Source organism: Mesoplodon bidens, assembly GCF_964165515.1.
Source record: "Mesoplodon bidens genome assembly, chromosome: 3".
Classification (NCBI taxonomy): domain Eukaryota; kingdom Metazoa; phylum Chordata; class Mammalia; order Artiodactyla; family Ziphiidae; genus Mesoplodon; species Mesoplodon bidens.
In genome coordinates, this window is record NC_138178.1 from 151,571,290 (window position 1) to 151,586,862 (window position 15,573).

General features: G+C 39.7%; 1 protein-coding gene across 8 annotated transcripts in view; it reads left to right on the forward strand.

Annotated features, from left to right (window-relative positions):
* The window catches only part of TTLL5 (tubulin tyrosine ligase like 5), a 310,875-nt gene that overhangs the window by 19,780 nt on the left and 275,522 nt on the right, over positions 1 to 15,573 (forward strand). For all 8 annotated transcript variants that reach the window (XM_081229115.1, XM_081229114.1, XM_081229113.1 and 5 more), the window contains exons 5-6: positions 1,153 to 1,259; positions 12,953 to 13,083. In XM_081229115.1, coding sequence (XP_081085241.1) covers positions 1,153 to 1,259; positions 12,953 to 13,083 — 238 coding nt within the window. The remainder of the gene's footprint in view (positions 1 to 1,152; positions 1,260 to 12,952; positions 13,084 to 15,573) is intronic.

Below are 15,573 nucleotides of genomic sequence, written 5' to 3' on the forward strand. Positions count from 1 at the left end.
ATGATTGGCCTGGCTTGGGTCAAGGGTCCACTCCTTGGGGGAAGGGAGGGGCAGGTGATTGCCAGGTCCTTTAAAACCAAGGAGTATGTTATTCCCAAAGAAAATTGGGAAAATGGGGATTTGACATCAAAAGGCAAAGGCAAAAATGATGGATGGACTTCCACTGTGGATATTTTGAGACAGTTGATAAAAGTGTGGTTGCTCGCTTCTTATCCTAGGTTGAGGTATGAAGTAGACATTTTGAGGAAGTTCTGATACCAGTTTATATACTGTCTTTGTTGCTGTTTTATTTCCAGGGCTTAACATGGTACCTGTCACGTCAGAGGCAGAGAGTACATAATTGTTGAATGAATGGACAAATGAATTCTAATGAATGAATAAATGAATTCTAAGTTGGTTTGCTACGATAAGGTTTTAGATCTGACCATCACTTTGTACCCAGCATCTGCAAGGATATAAGGACAGTCTGAGAAGGGAGTGTTGGGGTTGGGTCCTCATCTCTCACTTTGATATGCAAGAATATTTAGAGATATCATGGACTTCTGTAAAAGGATAAATTCTACTTTTTGCATGTGAGACTTGTCCAACTCTCTCGTTCTTTAAACTTGCTTATCCCTCTGTTCTGTACACTCAGCTTTTGTCCTACTAAGCTCACATCCTAACTGGCCCGCCCCTATGAGTGCTCTGTGGATGAAAAATCTCTATGACTTTTTACTTCCATCCTTCTTCCAGGGGCTGTCTCTGGTGTTTCTTTCTTTCTTTTTTTTAAAATACATTTATTTCTTTATTTTTGGCTGCATTGGGTCTTCGTTGCTGCGCGCGGGCTTTGTCTAGTTGCGGCGAGTGGTGGCTACTCTCCGTTGCGGTGCACGGTCTTCTCATTGCGGTGGCTTCTCTAGTTGTGGAGCACGGGCTCTAGGTGCACGGGCTTCAGTAGTTGTGGCACACGGGCTCAGTAGTTGGGGCTCATGAGCTCTAGAGCGCAGGCTCAGTAGTTGTGGCGCACGGACTTAGTTGCACCGCGGCATGTGGGATCTTCCCGGACCAGGGCTCGAACCCGTGTCCCCTGCATTGGCAGGCAGATTCTTAACCACTGCGTCACCAGGGAAGTCCCTCTGGTGTTTCTTATCTTGTCTTTTTATCTGCCCTTAGGTTCACCCAAGCAGCACTGACTATAACCTAATGTGGACAGGATCCCACCTGAAGCCCTTTTTACTTCGCACCCTCTCTGAAGCACAAAAGGTTAATCACTTTCCCAGGTAATGCTCTCATAGCTACTTTGCTCCATTTAAAGGTACCTGACATTGAGGCATGTAGCCAGCAGAGATAATTAACATCCTTTAAAAACAAAAGAAGTCTGTGATATAGGGCAGCAGTCTGCAAATCAAACTGAGGTGTTCACATCCCTGGACATACCTGAAGACTTTGCAAGGACTCTGTAGGATGGATGGTTTTAAAATACACTACTTCTGGATTGCAAATCCCATAGATTCTCTTCCCTAAAATTGAGCTGCTTGTGAGCCCCTCATGTGGATAGGTTCTCCCTTCTCACCTTCTTTTTCATAGTTACTGTTTTTTCCCTCTATAAAAGAACGGCCCACCTAGAATCTTAATATGGTGCATTGTCCTGGGGTGTAAAAATTTCAAGGGTTCCAAAGAAAGGAGCAAAAATATTGGTGTTTAATTCAGGTAATCGCATAACAAATCTTTTTGCATGATAATGATTTCCATTTCTTTGCTTTTAACAGAATTGAAGAAGGACATAATCAAGTTGTCAGCTGATAGATCATTAAATATAAAATTTAAAGATAGGTCATCTTGTGACTTTTGACATATAATTAGAAAAGAGTTCAAAGAATTGAATGATATTGCTGTATTAAACTTCAGCCAGTCTCATTGGTTAACATCAGCCTAGAGAGGCAATATTGCCTCGTGGCTAGAATTCTGCATGGGCTCTGCAGCCAGCTAACCTGGGCTCAGATTGCAGTTCTGCTGACTGATCTTGGGCAAGTGAGCTTTCTGAGCGTCAGTTTCCTCATTGGTAAAAAGAAGGTACTAATGACACACACTTTGTAGGACTATCGTGAGGATTTAATAAGTGCTTAGAACATCACATGCCTGCCACATAGTAAACACTATATAAGTGTTAGCTATTATATTTGTGAACAAGGTTTCTCAGTGTTTACATCTATGAAAGAGAAAATAGGAATAGAATTGATGCTGAAACCCTGCCTTATTCTAGCGATGAGTAATTTTCAACTATGGAGAGATACATGACCTATTGGAGAAGAGGGCAGCTAATCTCATCTGTCTAACGAAGAGATGCAAATCTAATAGGAATTTTGTTATTTGCTCAGTGGTTGAGTTATATTTTATTTCCAGGACTTATGCCCCAGATACTCATTCATGCTAACAAGTTTTGTTTTCGGTCACTTCATATACTTGTCTCCTCATTTTTTAGAAACGAAGGCTCTTTCTTGATTATTCAATTCTACTGTCTTATACTCAGTCAATGTGTATAAATACCCAGCCTATGCTGTCTCTAATGTCAAATAGTTTCTTCATAATCTTAGATAAATGTATATTTTGAATCTTTATAACAAGTTCCAGTTTTATTTTATGTCTGAGCTTCATGGGCAGAAAACAATTTAAACTTTATTTTCTTCCTTACTGCCTGGAAGATGTGGATTTGGTTTTCTAAATGTGTGACTGGGTCCTTGAAGTGAATCAGATGCAACTATTTTAAATAGGTATTTAAACAGTCTTAAAATAGCTCACAGTAGAGACTGCATTCCTAATTCCTGTTAGTAGTATATTATTTATTTCAATAGTTTTTGAGCTATTCCTGTAGGTGCATAGGAATTCCACCTCAACTTGGACTCAGTCAGTATTACTACATTCTAACCTATATTTTCTTCACTTCTCTTTGAATGTGTTGTACATGTCTGTTTGGGAATATTAATAATCCATTACCTCAATGCAGTATACTTTGTGGCTGCTGGTGCTCCGTATTTTCTAAGAAAACACAGAGCACCAGAAGTTAGAAGTCTGTTTCAATCCAGAGACTTCTAACTCACCTGCAAGAGGAATGCAAACACTTGAAATGTTTCCAATATTATTGTGTACTCTTTTTATGTAATGTTTAAAAAATAATTTTAGACTTTTAGAAAAGTTGCAAAAATAATATAGAGTTCCTATGTGCCCTTTACCCAGTTTTCCTAACGTTAAATCAGTTATAACCATAGTATAGTTATCAAAACGGAGAAATTGATGTTAGTATAATGTACATTTTAATAAAAATTTATAATATTTACGGTGTTTTGATGAATTGTGTACTATGTTCTTACAATGATAGGTCAATATATGTATAACAAGTACAGCCTTATGATCACAGGAAATTAAAAAATATTAAATGTAATTTGTATACATATTTTCATTGTAGAGAAGGTATAATATAATGTAAACGACTTACAAGCATTAAATATGTTCTGATAGGCTAAGCTGTTCTTTGGGGAAAATGGAATGGAAGAAGTAAAAACAAAAGTGAATTGGGGGATGTCTGGCTGGGAGTAGGGTAGGCTTCTGGGGTGCTGGGAATGTTCTGTGCTCAGTGGTGTTCACACAGGTGACCAAAATTCATCATGCTCTGCAGTTATGATTTGTGTACTTTCCTGTTTATACGTTACTTTCAGTAAAAAGTATAGTATTGTAAAAAGTGAAAAATTTACCGACAAAAAGAGCCTTTTCTTTTATAGTACTTTTAAAATGTACAGTGGCTAGTGAATCCTGATGTTATTTAGGTTCCCTTGAATATACTTAAAAGGATACTGTTATAGTTTTATTTTAAAATTATATTTGCCATTCATTGGATCCTTGGGAACATTTTAAATTTATGATGAAAAATCTTAGATGCCACCAACTAAAAGGATACATAGTTTCCCAAAATTTGTATCGGGAGTACCAAGCAAAACTGTTTGGAGACCACTAATATTGGGTAACTGTAGAAGAATTTGTTGTTTTTCTTATCCTCTGGTTCAGTGTTTCCTTTTTTTAAAATTTTTTTTTTATTTTGACATACCGTTGCATTCAAGAGTTTATTTTATTTATTTATTAAAAAAAATTTTTTAAATCTTTTTTTCTTTTTTATTTTTAAATTTTGAATTTTATTTTATTTATCTTTTTATACAGCAGGTTCTTATTAGTCATCCATTTTATACACATCAGTGTATACATGTCAATACCAATCGCCCAGTTCATCACACCACCACCCCCGCCCCCGCCGCTTTCCCCCCTTGGTGTCCGTACGTTTGTTCTCTACACTGTGTTCTCTACACTGTGTTTCTGTCCTGCAAACAGTTCATCTGTACCATTTTTCTAGGTTCCACATGTATGCCTTAATATATGATATTTGTTTTTCTCTTTCTGACTTACTTCACTCTGTATGACAGTCTCATTAGATCCATCCACGTCTCTACAAATGACCCTATTTCGTTCCTTTTTATGGCTGAGTAATATTCCATTGTATATATGTACCACATCTTCTTTATCCATTCGTCTGTCGATGGGCATTTAGGTTGCTTCCATGACCTGGCTATTGTAAATAGTGCTGCAGTGAACATTGGGGTGCATGTGTCCTTTTGAATTATAGTTTTCTCTGGGTGTATGCCCAGTAGTGGGATTGCTGGGTCATATGGTAATTCTATTTTTAGTTTTTTAAGGCACCTCCATACTGTTCTCCATAGTGGCTGTATCAATTTACATTCCCACTAACAGTGCAAGAGGGTTCCCTTTTCTCCACACCCTCTCCAGCATTTGTTGTTTGTAGATTTTCTGATGATGCCCATTCTAACTGGTGTGAGGTGATACCTCATTGTAATTTTGATTTGCATTTCTCTAATAATTAGTGATGTTGAGCAGCTTTTCACGTGCCTCTTGGCCATCTGTATTTCTTCTTTGGAGAAATGTCTATTTAGGTCTTCTGCCCATTTTTTGATTGGGTTGTTTGTTTTTTTAATATTGAGCTGCATGAGCTGTTTATATATTTTGGAGATTAATCCTTTGTCTGTTGATTCGTTTGCAAATATTTTCTCCCATTCTGAGGGTTGTCCTTTCATCTTATTTATGGTTTCCTTTGCTGTGCAAAAGCTTTTAAGTTTCATTAGGTCCCATTTGTTATTTTTGTTTTTATTTCCATTATTCTAGGAGGTGGATCAAAAAAATAACTTGCTGTGATTTATGTCAAAGAGTGTTCTTCCTATGTTTTCCTCTAAGAGTTTTTTTTTCTTTTAGATATCTTTTTTTTTTAACATCTTTATTGGAGTATAATTGCTTTACAATGGTGTGTTAGTTTCTGCTTTATAACAAAGTGAATCAGTTATATATACATATATATACATATGTTCCCATATCTCTTCCCTCTTGCATCTCCCTCTCTTCTACCCTCCCTATCCCACCCCTCTAGGTGGTCAGAAAGCACCGAACTGATCTCCGTGTGCTATGTGGCTGCTTCCCACTAGCTAGCTGTTTTACATTTGGTAGTGTATATATGTCCATGCCACTCTCTCACTTTGTCACAACTCACCCTTTCCCCTCCCCATATCCTCAAGTCCATTCTCTAGTAGGTCTGTGTCTTTATTCCCCTCTTGCCCCTAGGTTCTTCATGACCTTTTCTTTTTTTTTTCTTCTTAGATTCCATATATATGTGTTAGCACATGGTATTTGTTTTTCTCTTTCTGACTTACTTCACTCTGTATGACAGACTGTAGGTCCACCCACCTCACTACAAATAACTCAGTATAGTTTCTTTTTATGGCTGAGTAATATTCCATTGTATATATGTGCCACATCTTCTTTATCCATTCGTCTGTCAATGGACACTTAGGTTGCTTCCATTTCCTGGCTATTGTAAATAGAGCTGCAATGAACATTTTGGTACATGACTCTTTTTGAATTACGGTTTTCTCAGGGTATATGCCCAGTAGTGGGATTGCTGGGTCGTATGGTAGTTCTATTTTTTTTTTTTTTTTTTTTTGGCGGTACGTGGGCCTCTCACTGTTGTAGCCTCTCCCGTTGCGGAGCACAGGCTCCGGACGCGCAGGCTCAGCAGCCATGGCTCATGCGCCTAGCCACTCTGCGGCATGTGGGATCTTCCCGGACCAGGGCACGAACCCGTGTCCCCTGCATTGGCAGGCAGACTCTCAACTACTGCGCCACCAGGGAAGCCCGGTAGTTCTATTTTTAGTTTTTTAAGGAACCTCCATACTCTTCTCCATAGTGGCTGTATCAATTTACATTCCCACCAACAGTGCAAGAGAGTTCCCTTTTCTCCACACCCTTTCCATCCAGCATTTATTGTTTCTAGATTTTTTGATAATGGCCATTCTGACTGGTGTGAGATGATATCTCATTGTAGTTTTGATTTGAATTTCTCTAATGGTTAATGATGTTGAGCATTCTTTCATGTGTTTGTTGGCAATCTGTATATTTTCTTTGGAGAAATGTCTATTTAGGCCCATTTTTGGATTGCGTTGTTTGTTTTTTTGATATTGAGCTGCATGAGCTGCTTGTGAATTTTGGAGATTAATCCTTTGTCAGTTGCTTCATTTGCAAATATTTTCTCCCATTCTGAGGGTTGTCTTTTGGTCTTGTTTATGGTTTTCTTTGCTGTGCAAAAGCTTTTAAGTTTCATTAGGTCCCATTTATTTATTTTTGTCTTTATTTCCATTGCTCTAAGAGGTGGGTCAAAAAGGATCTTGCTGTGATTTATGTCATAGAGTGTTCTGCCTATGTTTTCCTCTAAGAGTTTCATAGTGTCTGGTATTACATTTACGTCTAAGCCATTTTTAGCTTATTTTTGTGTATGGTGTTAGGGTGTGTTCTAATTTCATTGTTTTACATGTAGCTGTCCAGTTTTCCCAGCAACACTTATTGAAGAGACTGTCTTTTCTCCATTGTATATTCTTTCCTCCTTTGTCATAGATTAGTTGACCGTAGGTGCATGGGTTTATTTTTGGGCTTTCTATCTTGTTCCATTGATCTATATTTCTGTTTTTGTGCCAGTAGCATATTGTCTTGATTACTGTAGCTCTGTCATATAGTCTGAAGTCAGGGAGTCTGATTCCTCCAGCTCCACTTTTTTCCCTCAAGAGTGCTTTGACTATTCGGGGTCTTTTGTGTCTCCAGACAAATTTAAAAACTTTTTGTTCTAGTTCTGTAAAAAAATGCCATTGGTAATTTGATAGGGATTGCATTGAATCTGTAGATTGCTTTGGGTAGTATAGTCATTTTCACAATATTGATTCTTCCAATCCAAGAACATAGTATATCTCTCCATCTGCTTGTATCATCTTTAATTTCTTTCATCAGTGTCTTATAGTTGTTTTTTTTTTTTTTTTTTTTGCGGTACGCGGGCCTCTCACTGTTGTGGCCTCTCCCGTTGTGGAGCACAGGCTCCGAACGCGCAGGCTCAGCGGCCATGGCTCACGGGCCCAGCCGCTTCGCGGCATGTGGGATCTTCCCGGACCGGGGCACGAACCCGTGTCCCCTGAATCGGCAGGCGGACTTTCAACCACTGCCACGCCGCGCCACCAGGGAAGCCCTGTCTTATAGTTTTTTGCATACAGGTCTTTTGTCTCCTTACTAGGTTTATTCCTAGGTGTTTTATTCTTCTTGTTGCATTGGTAAATGGGAGTGTTTCCTTAATTTCTCTTTCAGATTTTTCATCATTAGTGTATAGGAATGCAAGAGATATCTGTGCATTAATTTTGTATCCTGCTACTTTACCAAATTCATTGATTAGCTCTAGTAGTTTTCTGGTAGCATCTTTAGGATTCTCTATGTATAGCATCATGTCATCTGCAAACAGTGAAAGTTTTACTTCCTCTTTTCCGATTTGGATTCCTTTTATTTCTTTTTCCTCTCTGATTGCTGTGGCTAAAACTTCATAAACTATGTTGATTAATAGTGGTGAGAGTGGGCAGCCTTGTCTTGTTCCTGATCTTAGTGGAAATGGTTTCAGTTTTTCACCATTGATAACAGTGTTGGCTGTAGGTTTGTCATATATGGCCTTTATTATGTTGACGTAAGTTCCCTCTATGCCTACTTTCTGGAGGGTTTTTATCAGAAATGGGTGTTGAATTTTGTCGAAAGCTTTTTCTGCATCTGTTGGGATGATCATATAGTTTTTCTCCTTCAATTTGTTAATATGGTTTATCACATTGACTGATTTGCTTATATTGAAGAATCCTTGCATTCCTGGGATAAACCCCACTTGATCGTGGTGCATAATCCTTTTAGTGTGCTGTTGGATTCTGTTTGCTAGTATTTTGTTGAGGAGTTTTGCATCGATGTTCATCAGTGATATTGGCCTGTAGTTTTCTTTTTTTGTGACATCTTTGTCTGGTTTTAGTATCAGAGTGATGGTGGCTTTGTAGAATGAGTTTGGGAGTGTTCCTCCCTCTGCTCTATTTTTGAAGAGTTTGAGAAGGATAGGTGTTAGCTCTTCTCTAAATGTTTGATAGAATTTGCCTTTGAAGCCATCTGGTCCTGAGCTTTTGTTTGTTGGAAGATTTTTAATCACAGTTTCAATTTCAGCGCTTGTGATTGATCTGTTTATACTTTCTATTTCTTCCTGGTTCAGTCTCAGAAGGTTGTGCTTTTCTAAGAATTTGTCCATTTCTTCCAGGTTGTTCATTTTATTGGCATAGAGTTGCTGGTAGTAATCTCTCATGATCCTTTGTATTTCTACAGTGTCAGTTGTTACTTCTTTTTCATTGCTAATTCTATTGATCTGAGTCTTCTCCCTTTTTTTCTTGATGAGTCTGGGTAATGGTTTATCAATTTTGTTTATCATCTCAAAGAACCAGCTTTTAGTTTTATTGATCTTTGCTATTGTTTCCTTCATCTCTTTTTCATTTATTTCTGACCTGATCTTTATGATTTCTTTCCTTCTGCTAACTTTGGGGTTTTTTTTTGTTCTTCTTTCTCTAATTGCTTTAGGTGTAAGGTTAGTTGTTTATTTGAAATTTTTCGTGGTTCTTGAGGTAGGATTGTATTGCTATAAACTTCCCTCTTAGAACTGCTTTTGCTGCATCCCATAGGTTTTGGGTTGTCATGTTTTCATTGTCATTTGTTTCTAGGTATTTTTTGATTTCCTCTTTGATTTGTTCAGTGATCTCTTGGTTGTTTAGTAGGTATTGTTTAGCCTCCATGTGTTTGGTTTTTTTGTTGTTTTTTGGGTTTTTTTTTTGCGGTATGCGGGCCTCTAACTGCCGTGGCCTCTCCCGTTGCGGAGCACAGGCTCCAGACACGCAGGCTCAGCAGCCATGGCTCACGGGCCCAGCCACTCTGCAGCATGTGGGATCTTCCTGGACCAGGGCACGAACCCGTGTCCCCTGCATTGGCAGGCAGACTCTCAACCACTGTGCCACAAGGGAAGCCTGTGTTTGTATTTTTTACAGATTTTTTCCTGTAATTGATATCTAGTCTCATAGCATTGTGGTTGGGAAAGTTACTTGATACGATTTCAATTTTCTTAAATTTACCAAGGCTTGATTTGTTACCCAAGATATGATCTATCCTGGAGAATGTTCCATGAGCACCTGAGAAGGTAGTGTATTCCGTTGTTTTGGGATGGAATGTCCTATAAATATCAATTAAGTCCATCTTGTTTAATGTATCATTTAAAGCTGTGTTTCCTTATTTTTTTTCATTTTGGATGATCTGTCCATTGGTGAAAGTGGGGTGTTTAAGTGCACTACTATTATTGTGTGAGTGTCTATTTCCCCTTTTATGGCTGTTAGCATTTACCTTATGTATTGAGGTATGTTGGGTGCATAAATATTTACAATTGTTATATCTTCTTCTTGGATTGATTCCTTGATCATTATGTAGTGTCCTTTGTCTCTTGTAATAGTCTTTATTTTAAAGTCTATTTTGTCTGATATGAGAATTTCTACTCCAGCTTTCTTTTGATTTCCATTTGCGTGGAATATCTTTTTCCATCCCCTCACTTTCAGTCTGTATGTGTCCCTAGGTGTGAAGTGTGTCTCTTGTAAACAGCATATATACAGGTCATGTTTTTGTATCCGTTCAGCGAGCCTGTTTCTTTTGATTGGAGCATTTAATCCACTTACATTTAAGGAAATTGTCAGTATGTATGTTCCTATTACCATTTTCTTAATTGTTTTGGGTTTGTTTTTTTAGGTGTTTTCCTTCTCTTGTGTTTCCTGCCTAGAGAAGTTCCTTCAGCATTTGTTGTAAAGCTGGTTTGGTGGTGCCGAATTTTCTTAGCTTTTGCTTGTCTGTAAAGGTTTTAATTTCTCCATAGAATCTGAATGAGATCCTTGCAGGGTAGAATAATCTTGGTTGTAGGTTTTTCCCTTTCATCACTTTATATATGTCCTGCCACACCTTTCTGGCTTGCAGAGCTTCTGCTGAAAGATCAGCTGTTAACATTATGGAGATTCCCTTGTATGTTATTTGTTGCTTTTCCCTTGCTGCTTTTAATATTATTTCTTTTCTGTTTGATTTTTGATAGTTTGATTAATATGTGTCTTTGTGTGTTTCTCCTTGGATTTATCCTATATGGGACTCTCTGCACTTCCTGGACTTGGTTGACTATTTCCTTTCCCATATTGGGGAAGTTTTCAACTATAATCTCTTCAAATATTTTCTCAGTCCCTTTTTCTCTTCTTCTTCTGGGACCCCTATAACTCGAATGTTGGTGCATTTAATGTTGTCCCAGAGGTCTATGAGACTGTCCTCTGTTCTTTTCATTCTTTTTTCTTTTTTCTGCTCTGCGGTAGTTATTTCCACTATTTTATCTTCCAGGTCACTTATTCATTCTTCTGCCTCAGTTATTCTGCTATTGCTTCCTTCCAGAGCATTTTTTTTTTTTTTTTTTTGGCTACGTTGGGTCTTTGTTGCTGCATGTGGGCTTTCTCTAGCTGTGGTGAGCAGGGGCTCCTCTTCATTGCAGTGTGTGGGCTTCTCATTGCGGTGGCTTCTCTTGTTGTGGAGCACAGGCTCTAGTTGCGCAGGCTTCAGTAGTTGTGGCACACAGGCTCAGTAGTTGTGGCTCCGAGGCTCTAGAGTGCTAGCTCAGTAGTTGTGGTGCATGGGCTTAGTTGCTCCACGGCATGTGGGATCTTCCTGGACCAGGGCTCAAACCTGTGTCCCCTGCATTGGCAGGCGGATTCTTAACCAGTGCGCCACCAGGGAAGCCCCTTCTAGAGAATTTTTAATTTCATTTATTGTGTTGTTCATCACTGTTTGTTTGCTCTTTAGTTCTTCTAGGTCCTTGTTAAATGTTTCTTGTTTTTTCTCCATTCTGTTTCCAAGATTTTGGATCATCTTTACTATCATTACTCTGAATTCTTTTTCAGGTAGACTGCCTATTTCCTGTTTATTTGTTTGGTCTGGTGGGTTTTTACCTTGCTCCTTCATCTGCTGCATATTTCTCTGTCTTCTCATTTTGCTTAACTTACTGTGTTTGGGGTCTCCTTTGCACAGGCTGCAGGTTTGTAGTTCCCATTGTTTTTGGTGTCTGCTCCCAGTGGGTAACGTTGGTTCAGTGGGTCGTGTAGGCCTCCTGGTGGAGGGGACTGCTGCCTGTGTTCTGGTGGATGAGGCTGGATCTTGTCTTTCTGGTGGGCAGGACTGCGTCCGGTGATGTGTTTTGGGGTGTCTGCGAACTTACTATGATTTTAGGCAGCCTCTCTGCTAATGGGTGGGGTTGTGTTCCTGTCTTGCTTGTTGTTTGGCATGGGGTGTCCAGCACTGTAGCTTGCTGGTCATTGAGTGGAGCTGGGTCTTAGCATTGAGATGGAGGTCTCTGGGAGAGCTCTTGCCGATTGATATTATGTGGGGCCAGAAGGTCTCTGGTGGTCCAGTGTCCTGAACTCGGCTCTCCCACCTCAGAGGCTCAGGCCTGACACCCGGCTGGAGCACCAAGGCGCTGTCAGCCACGTGGCTTTCGGGAAGTCTGAGGTCTTCTGCCAGTGTTCAGTAGGTGTTCTGTAGGAGTTGTTCCACAAGTAGATGTATTTTTGATGTATTTGTGGGGGGGAAGGTGATCTCCACGTCTTACTCCTCCACCATCTTGAAGGTCCCCTCAGCCTGGTTCATTGTTTCTAATTCCTTAATGATAAACGTCACTAGGGTTACTTTACTTTCATAGGTCTTACTGCAGATTCAAGGAATCACCATCTCCAGGGAAGGTGTATATTTAAAAAGCACCTTCTAGGTGCTTAATCTTTCTAGGTAAATATATACCTAGAAAGTTATATATTTTAAAAGCAATGAGGTGATCTGTATCTCAGTCAAGTTTGGATATTACTGATCTAGACTAAATCACTGTTACATTGTGGTCTCCGGACCATCTGTACCAAAATCACTTGGGGTCTGTGTTTAAAATGCAGAACCCTAGACTTCATCCCAGAATTTTGAGGGATGTGACCCTGGAACATTCTTTTTTAAAGAAACTCTATAGGTGATTCTTAATGTACACTAAAATTTGAGGACCTCTGCTCTAGATCTGAAGAGGACAGTGGGTAAGAAGGAAGTATTGGTGATACCTAGATTTGGCAAAGCAACCTTTGATTTTAAGAAATCAAAGTGAAAATTTTGAACTGAGGAACAGCTAGAATACATTTTTAATGGTTACAGCAAAGATTCTTAGATGGTTTTTAAATAGTGCAACAAACCATAGACTCATGAATCCAGTCGAGGCCAACTGAAGTGCCTTTTTGTAGTTTGCCAGATTACACTCCCTGATAGGTAGCATTTATTGCCCTAGTTTTAAGGTGATCATTTCCTTGACAAAGTGATAGATTTGGGATATAATACTATCCTCAGTAACTGCTCATGAACTGTGAACTCTTTAGTATGTGATGACACAGGATAACCTCTGAGTCATAGCATACTGAAATGGAAATGCTTTTATGAAATTTAGGTCGTATGAACTAACCCGGAAGGACCGACTGTACAAAAACATCATTCGAATGCAGCATACGCACGGATTCAAGGCTTTTCACATCCTCCCTCAGACCTTCCTGCTGCCAGCTGAGTATGCGGAATTCTGTAGTAAGTGCTTGATTCCTGATGCTCCATTCTCACCCCCATCCCCTATCCCCCATCCCCAGCAGCTGAACTTGGGCCAGATTTACTCCAAGGGCTGCCTCAAGTCAGGAACCAATCAGGGCTTTTCAGATCCTTAAAAAATTGTTTCTTTAGTAAAACAATTGCAGAGATAACTTTAAAACTGTTTTATTCTGAGCATGTATGTGTGTGTTTATTCTTAGTAAGGACATCTACGTAAGGACACATTGGTATTGTAGAAATGTGCTCCTGTTTATTACAAAAAGTCTCTTTTTCATTGACAAGAGTTAGTGCCTATGTAAGGATGGATATACTTCTGCATATGAACTACATATGCATCCTTTTTGGTATTTCTCTTCCTCTTGTCATTGAAGGAATATCCCTATCCCCTCGATTTTTGGACATGTGTGACTTATGTTCTTTGGGGTACACGTATCATGCATCTTTTGGTGTTAGGGTTTAGAGGTACCAGTTAGTCACACTCTCTCTCCTTGGAGTACAGACTAATTGAAAAATAGTCATGGGAGCGAAACAGGCACGTGAGCGTCTGCTGTATTGGTGGTAAAGCTAGCTGGGAATGCGTGGCCTGCATCCAAGTCTCATTGCTTCTTTTGTCTTGAAGTGAACTTACCTCCCAGGTCCAAGCAGAGGAGATAGGCTATTTTGGACTCTCCCCCCATGATAGGCAATGCCTGCCTCAGTAGGCTTAGAGCACAGAAGAAGCACGAATACAGAGAAGGTGTGAGGCAGGTCTTTTGTGAGAGTCTAAATAGGAAAAATAATAATAGCTAACATTTAATGAGGCCCTCATTTCTAACTCAGTTCTAACACTCAATTCTAACACTTCTGTTAGGCCCTCTTCTAAGTGGTGCCTCTATTCTGAGGTAGGTACTGTCATTGTTCCCGGTTTTACAGGTGAGGAGACTAAGGTACAGAGAGGTTAAGTAACTTTCTGTAAGTTATGCAGCTGCAAGTGGTGGGATTAGGATCCAGACCCTGCAGTTTGGCTTCAGAAGCCAGGCTCCTCTCACCACTGTGCTTTGTGGCCAAAGACAGTGGGCGTATGCACACAACGACCATTTCCCAGTACCACCCATGAGAGAAGTCACTTCTGTGAGGAGGATCAGTTATGACACACAGCGAGGACGGCAAGACAGTTTCCTTCTCAATAAGTCCAAGAAAAAGACTTTTCCTGTCTTATAGGTAGAGGAAGCATGGAGAGAGGAAGAGAATTTTTTCTCTAGACTTCCTGACTTTTGATTCTTTTAACCTGTTGGACCTAGTGGTCTGGTCTGGTCACGCAGTGCGGTGTTCATCCTCTGGGACTTGCATCAGGAATGGTCACAGGGTCTCTCGCTCCCACCTTGGGGAGGCCATTCTTCTGAGAGCACTTGTTTACCCTGCTGGGATCAGTGGTTGGCAGTTCAGTGTTTGCCCACAGAAGGCTCTGAAATGGGTCAGCGTAGAGTATTCACTAGATGAATTAAGTTAACTTCAAAGCTACAGTGCACTCAAAGCTGAACATTTATAGTTAGGAATTTTTGTTATGGGATTTTTAGCCATGTTATTGAAACCTCCTGTGCCTTAGCTTCCTCCTCTGTAAAATGGGACTGTTACTAGTACTGACATTATAGTGTTGTTGGGATGTTTAAATAGGTTAACATGGAAAGCACTTGGAATGGTGCCTGATGGGTACTTAATAAATGGGCAATAATATTTCCTATTTCAAGTTATGTAGAGATGTATGGTTATATAATAAAAATAAATGTGCAATAATATTTCCTATTTCAAGTTATGTAGAGATGTATTGTTATATAATAAAAATGTGTAATAAGCCAACAGGATAGCATAGAAATGCTTCAACTAACATGTTAGCAACATAAAAGCATTCCTGATATGAACTCCCTGCTGTTGAATTCCTATTGAGAAATCAGAGTCCAGAATAATTTCCTAGTAAACACTAAAGGGATACTAAGTTGAAAATTCCCTTTTTCCTCTCTGCTATCTCTATTCTGTGGTTCTTCCCCACCCTTTGGAGGCAGTTTGAGGGCTGGATGCTCATTCAGAAGATTGGATAGAGTTAGAGTTCCTCCATGCGTTCAAGCCTGACCTGTAGAATTGTTTCTTCAGCATATTTTTAAAAAAATAAATTTATTTATTTTATTTTATTTATTTTTGGCTGCTTTGGGTCTTTGTTGCTGCGTGCAGTCTTTCTCTAGTTGCAGCAAGCGGGGGCTACTCTTCATTGCGGTGCGTGGGCTTCTCTTGTTGCGGAGCAGGGGCTCTGGGCACACTGGCTCAGTAGTTGTGGCACATGGGCTTAGTTGCTCCGCAGCATGTGGGATCTTCCCAGACCAGGGATCGAACCCCTGTCCCCTGCATTGGCAGGTGGATTCTTAACAGCTGCATCACCAGGGAAGCCCCATTTCTTCAACATATTATTCAAACTCTTACAGGTTCTACATTCTAACAAAA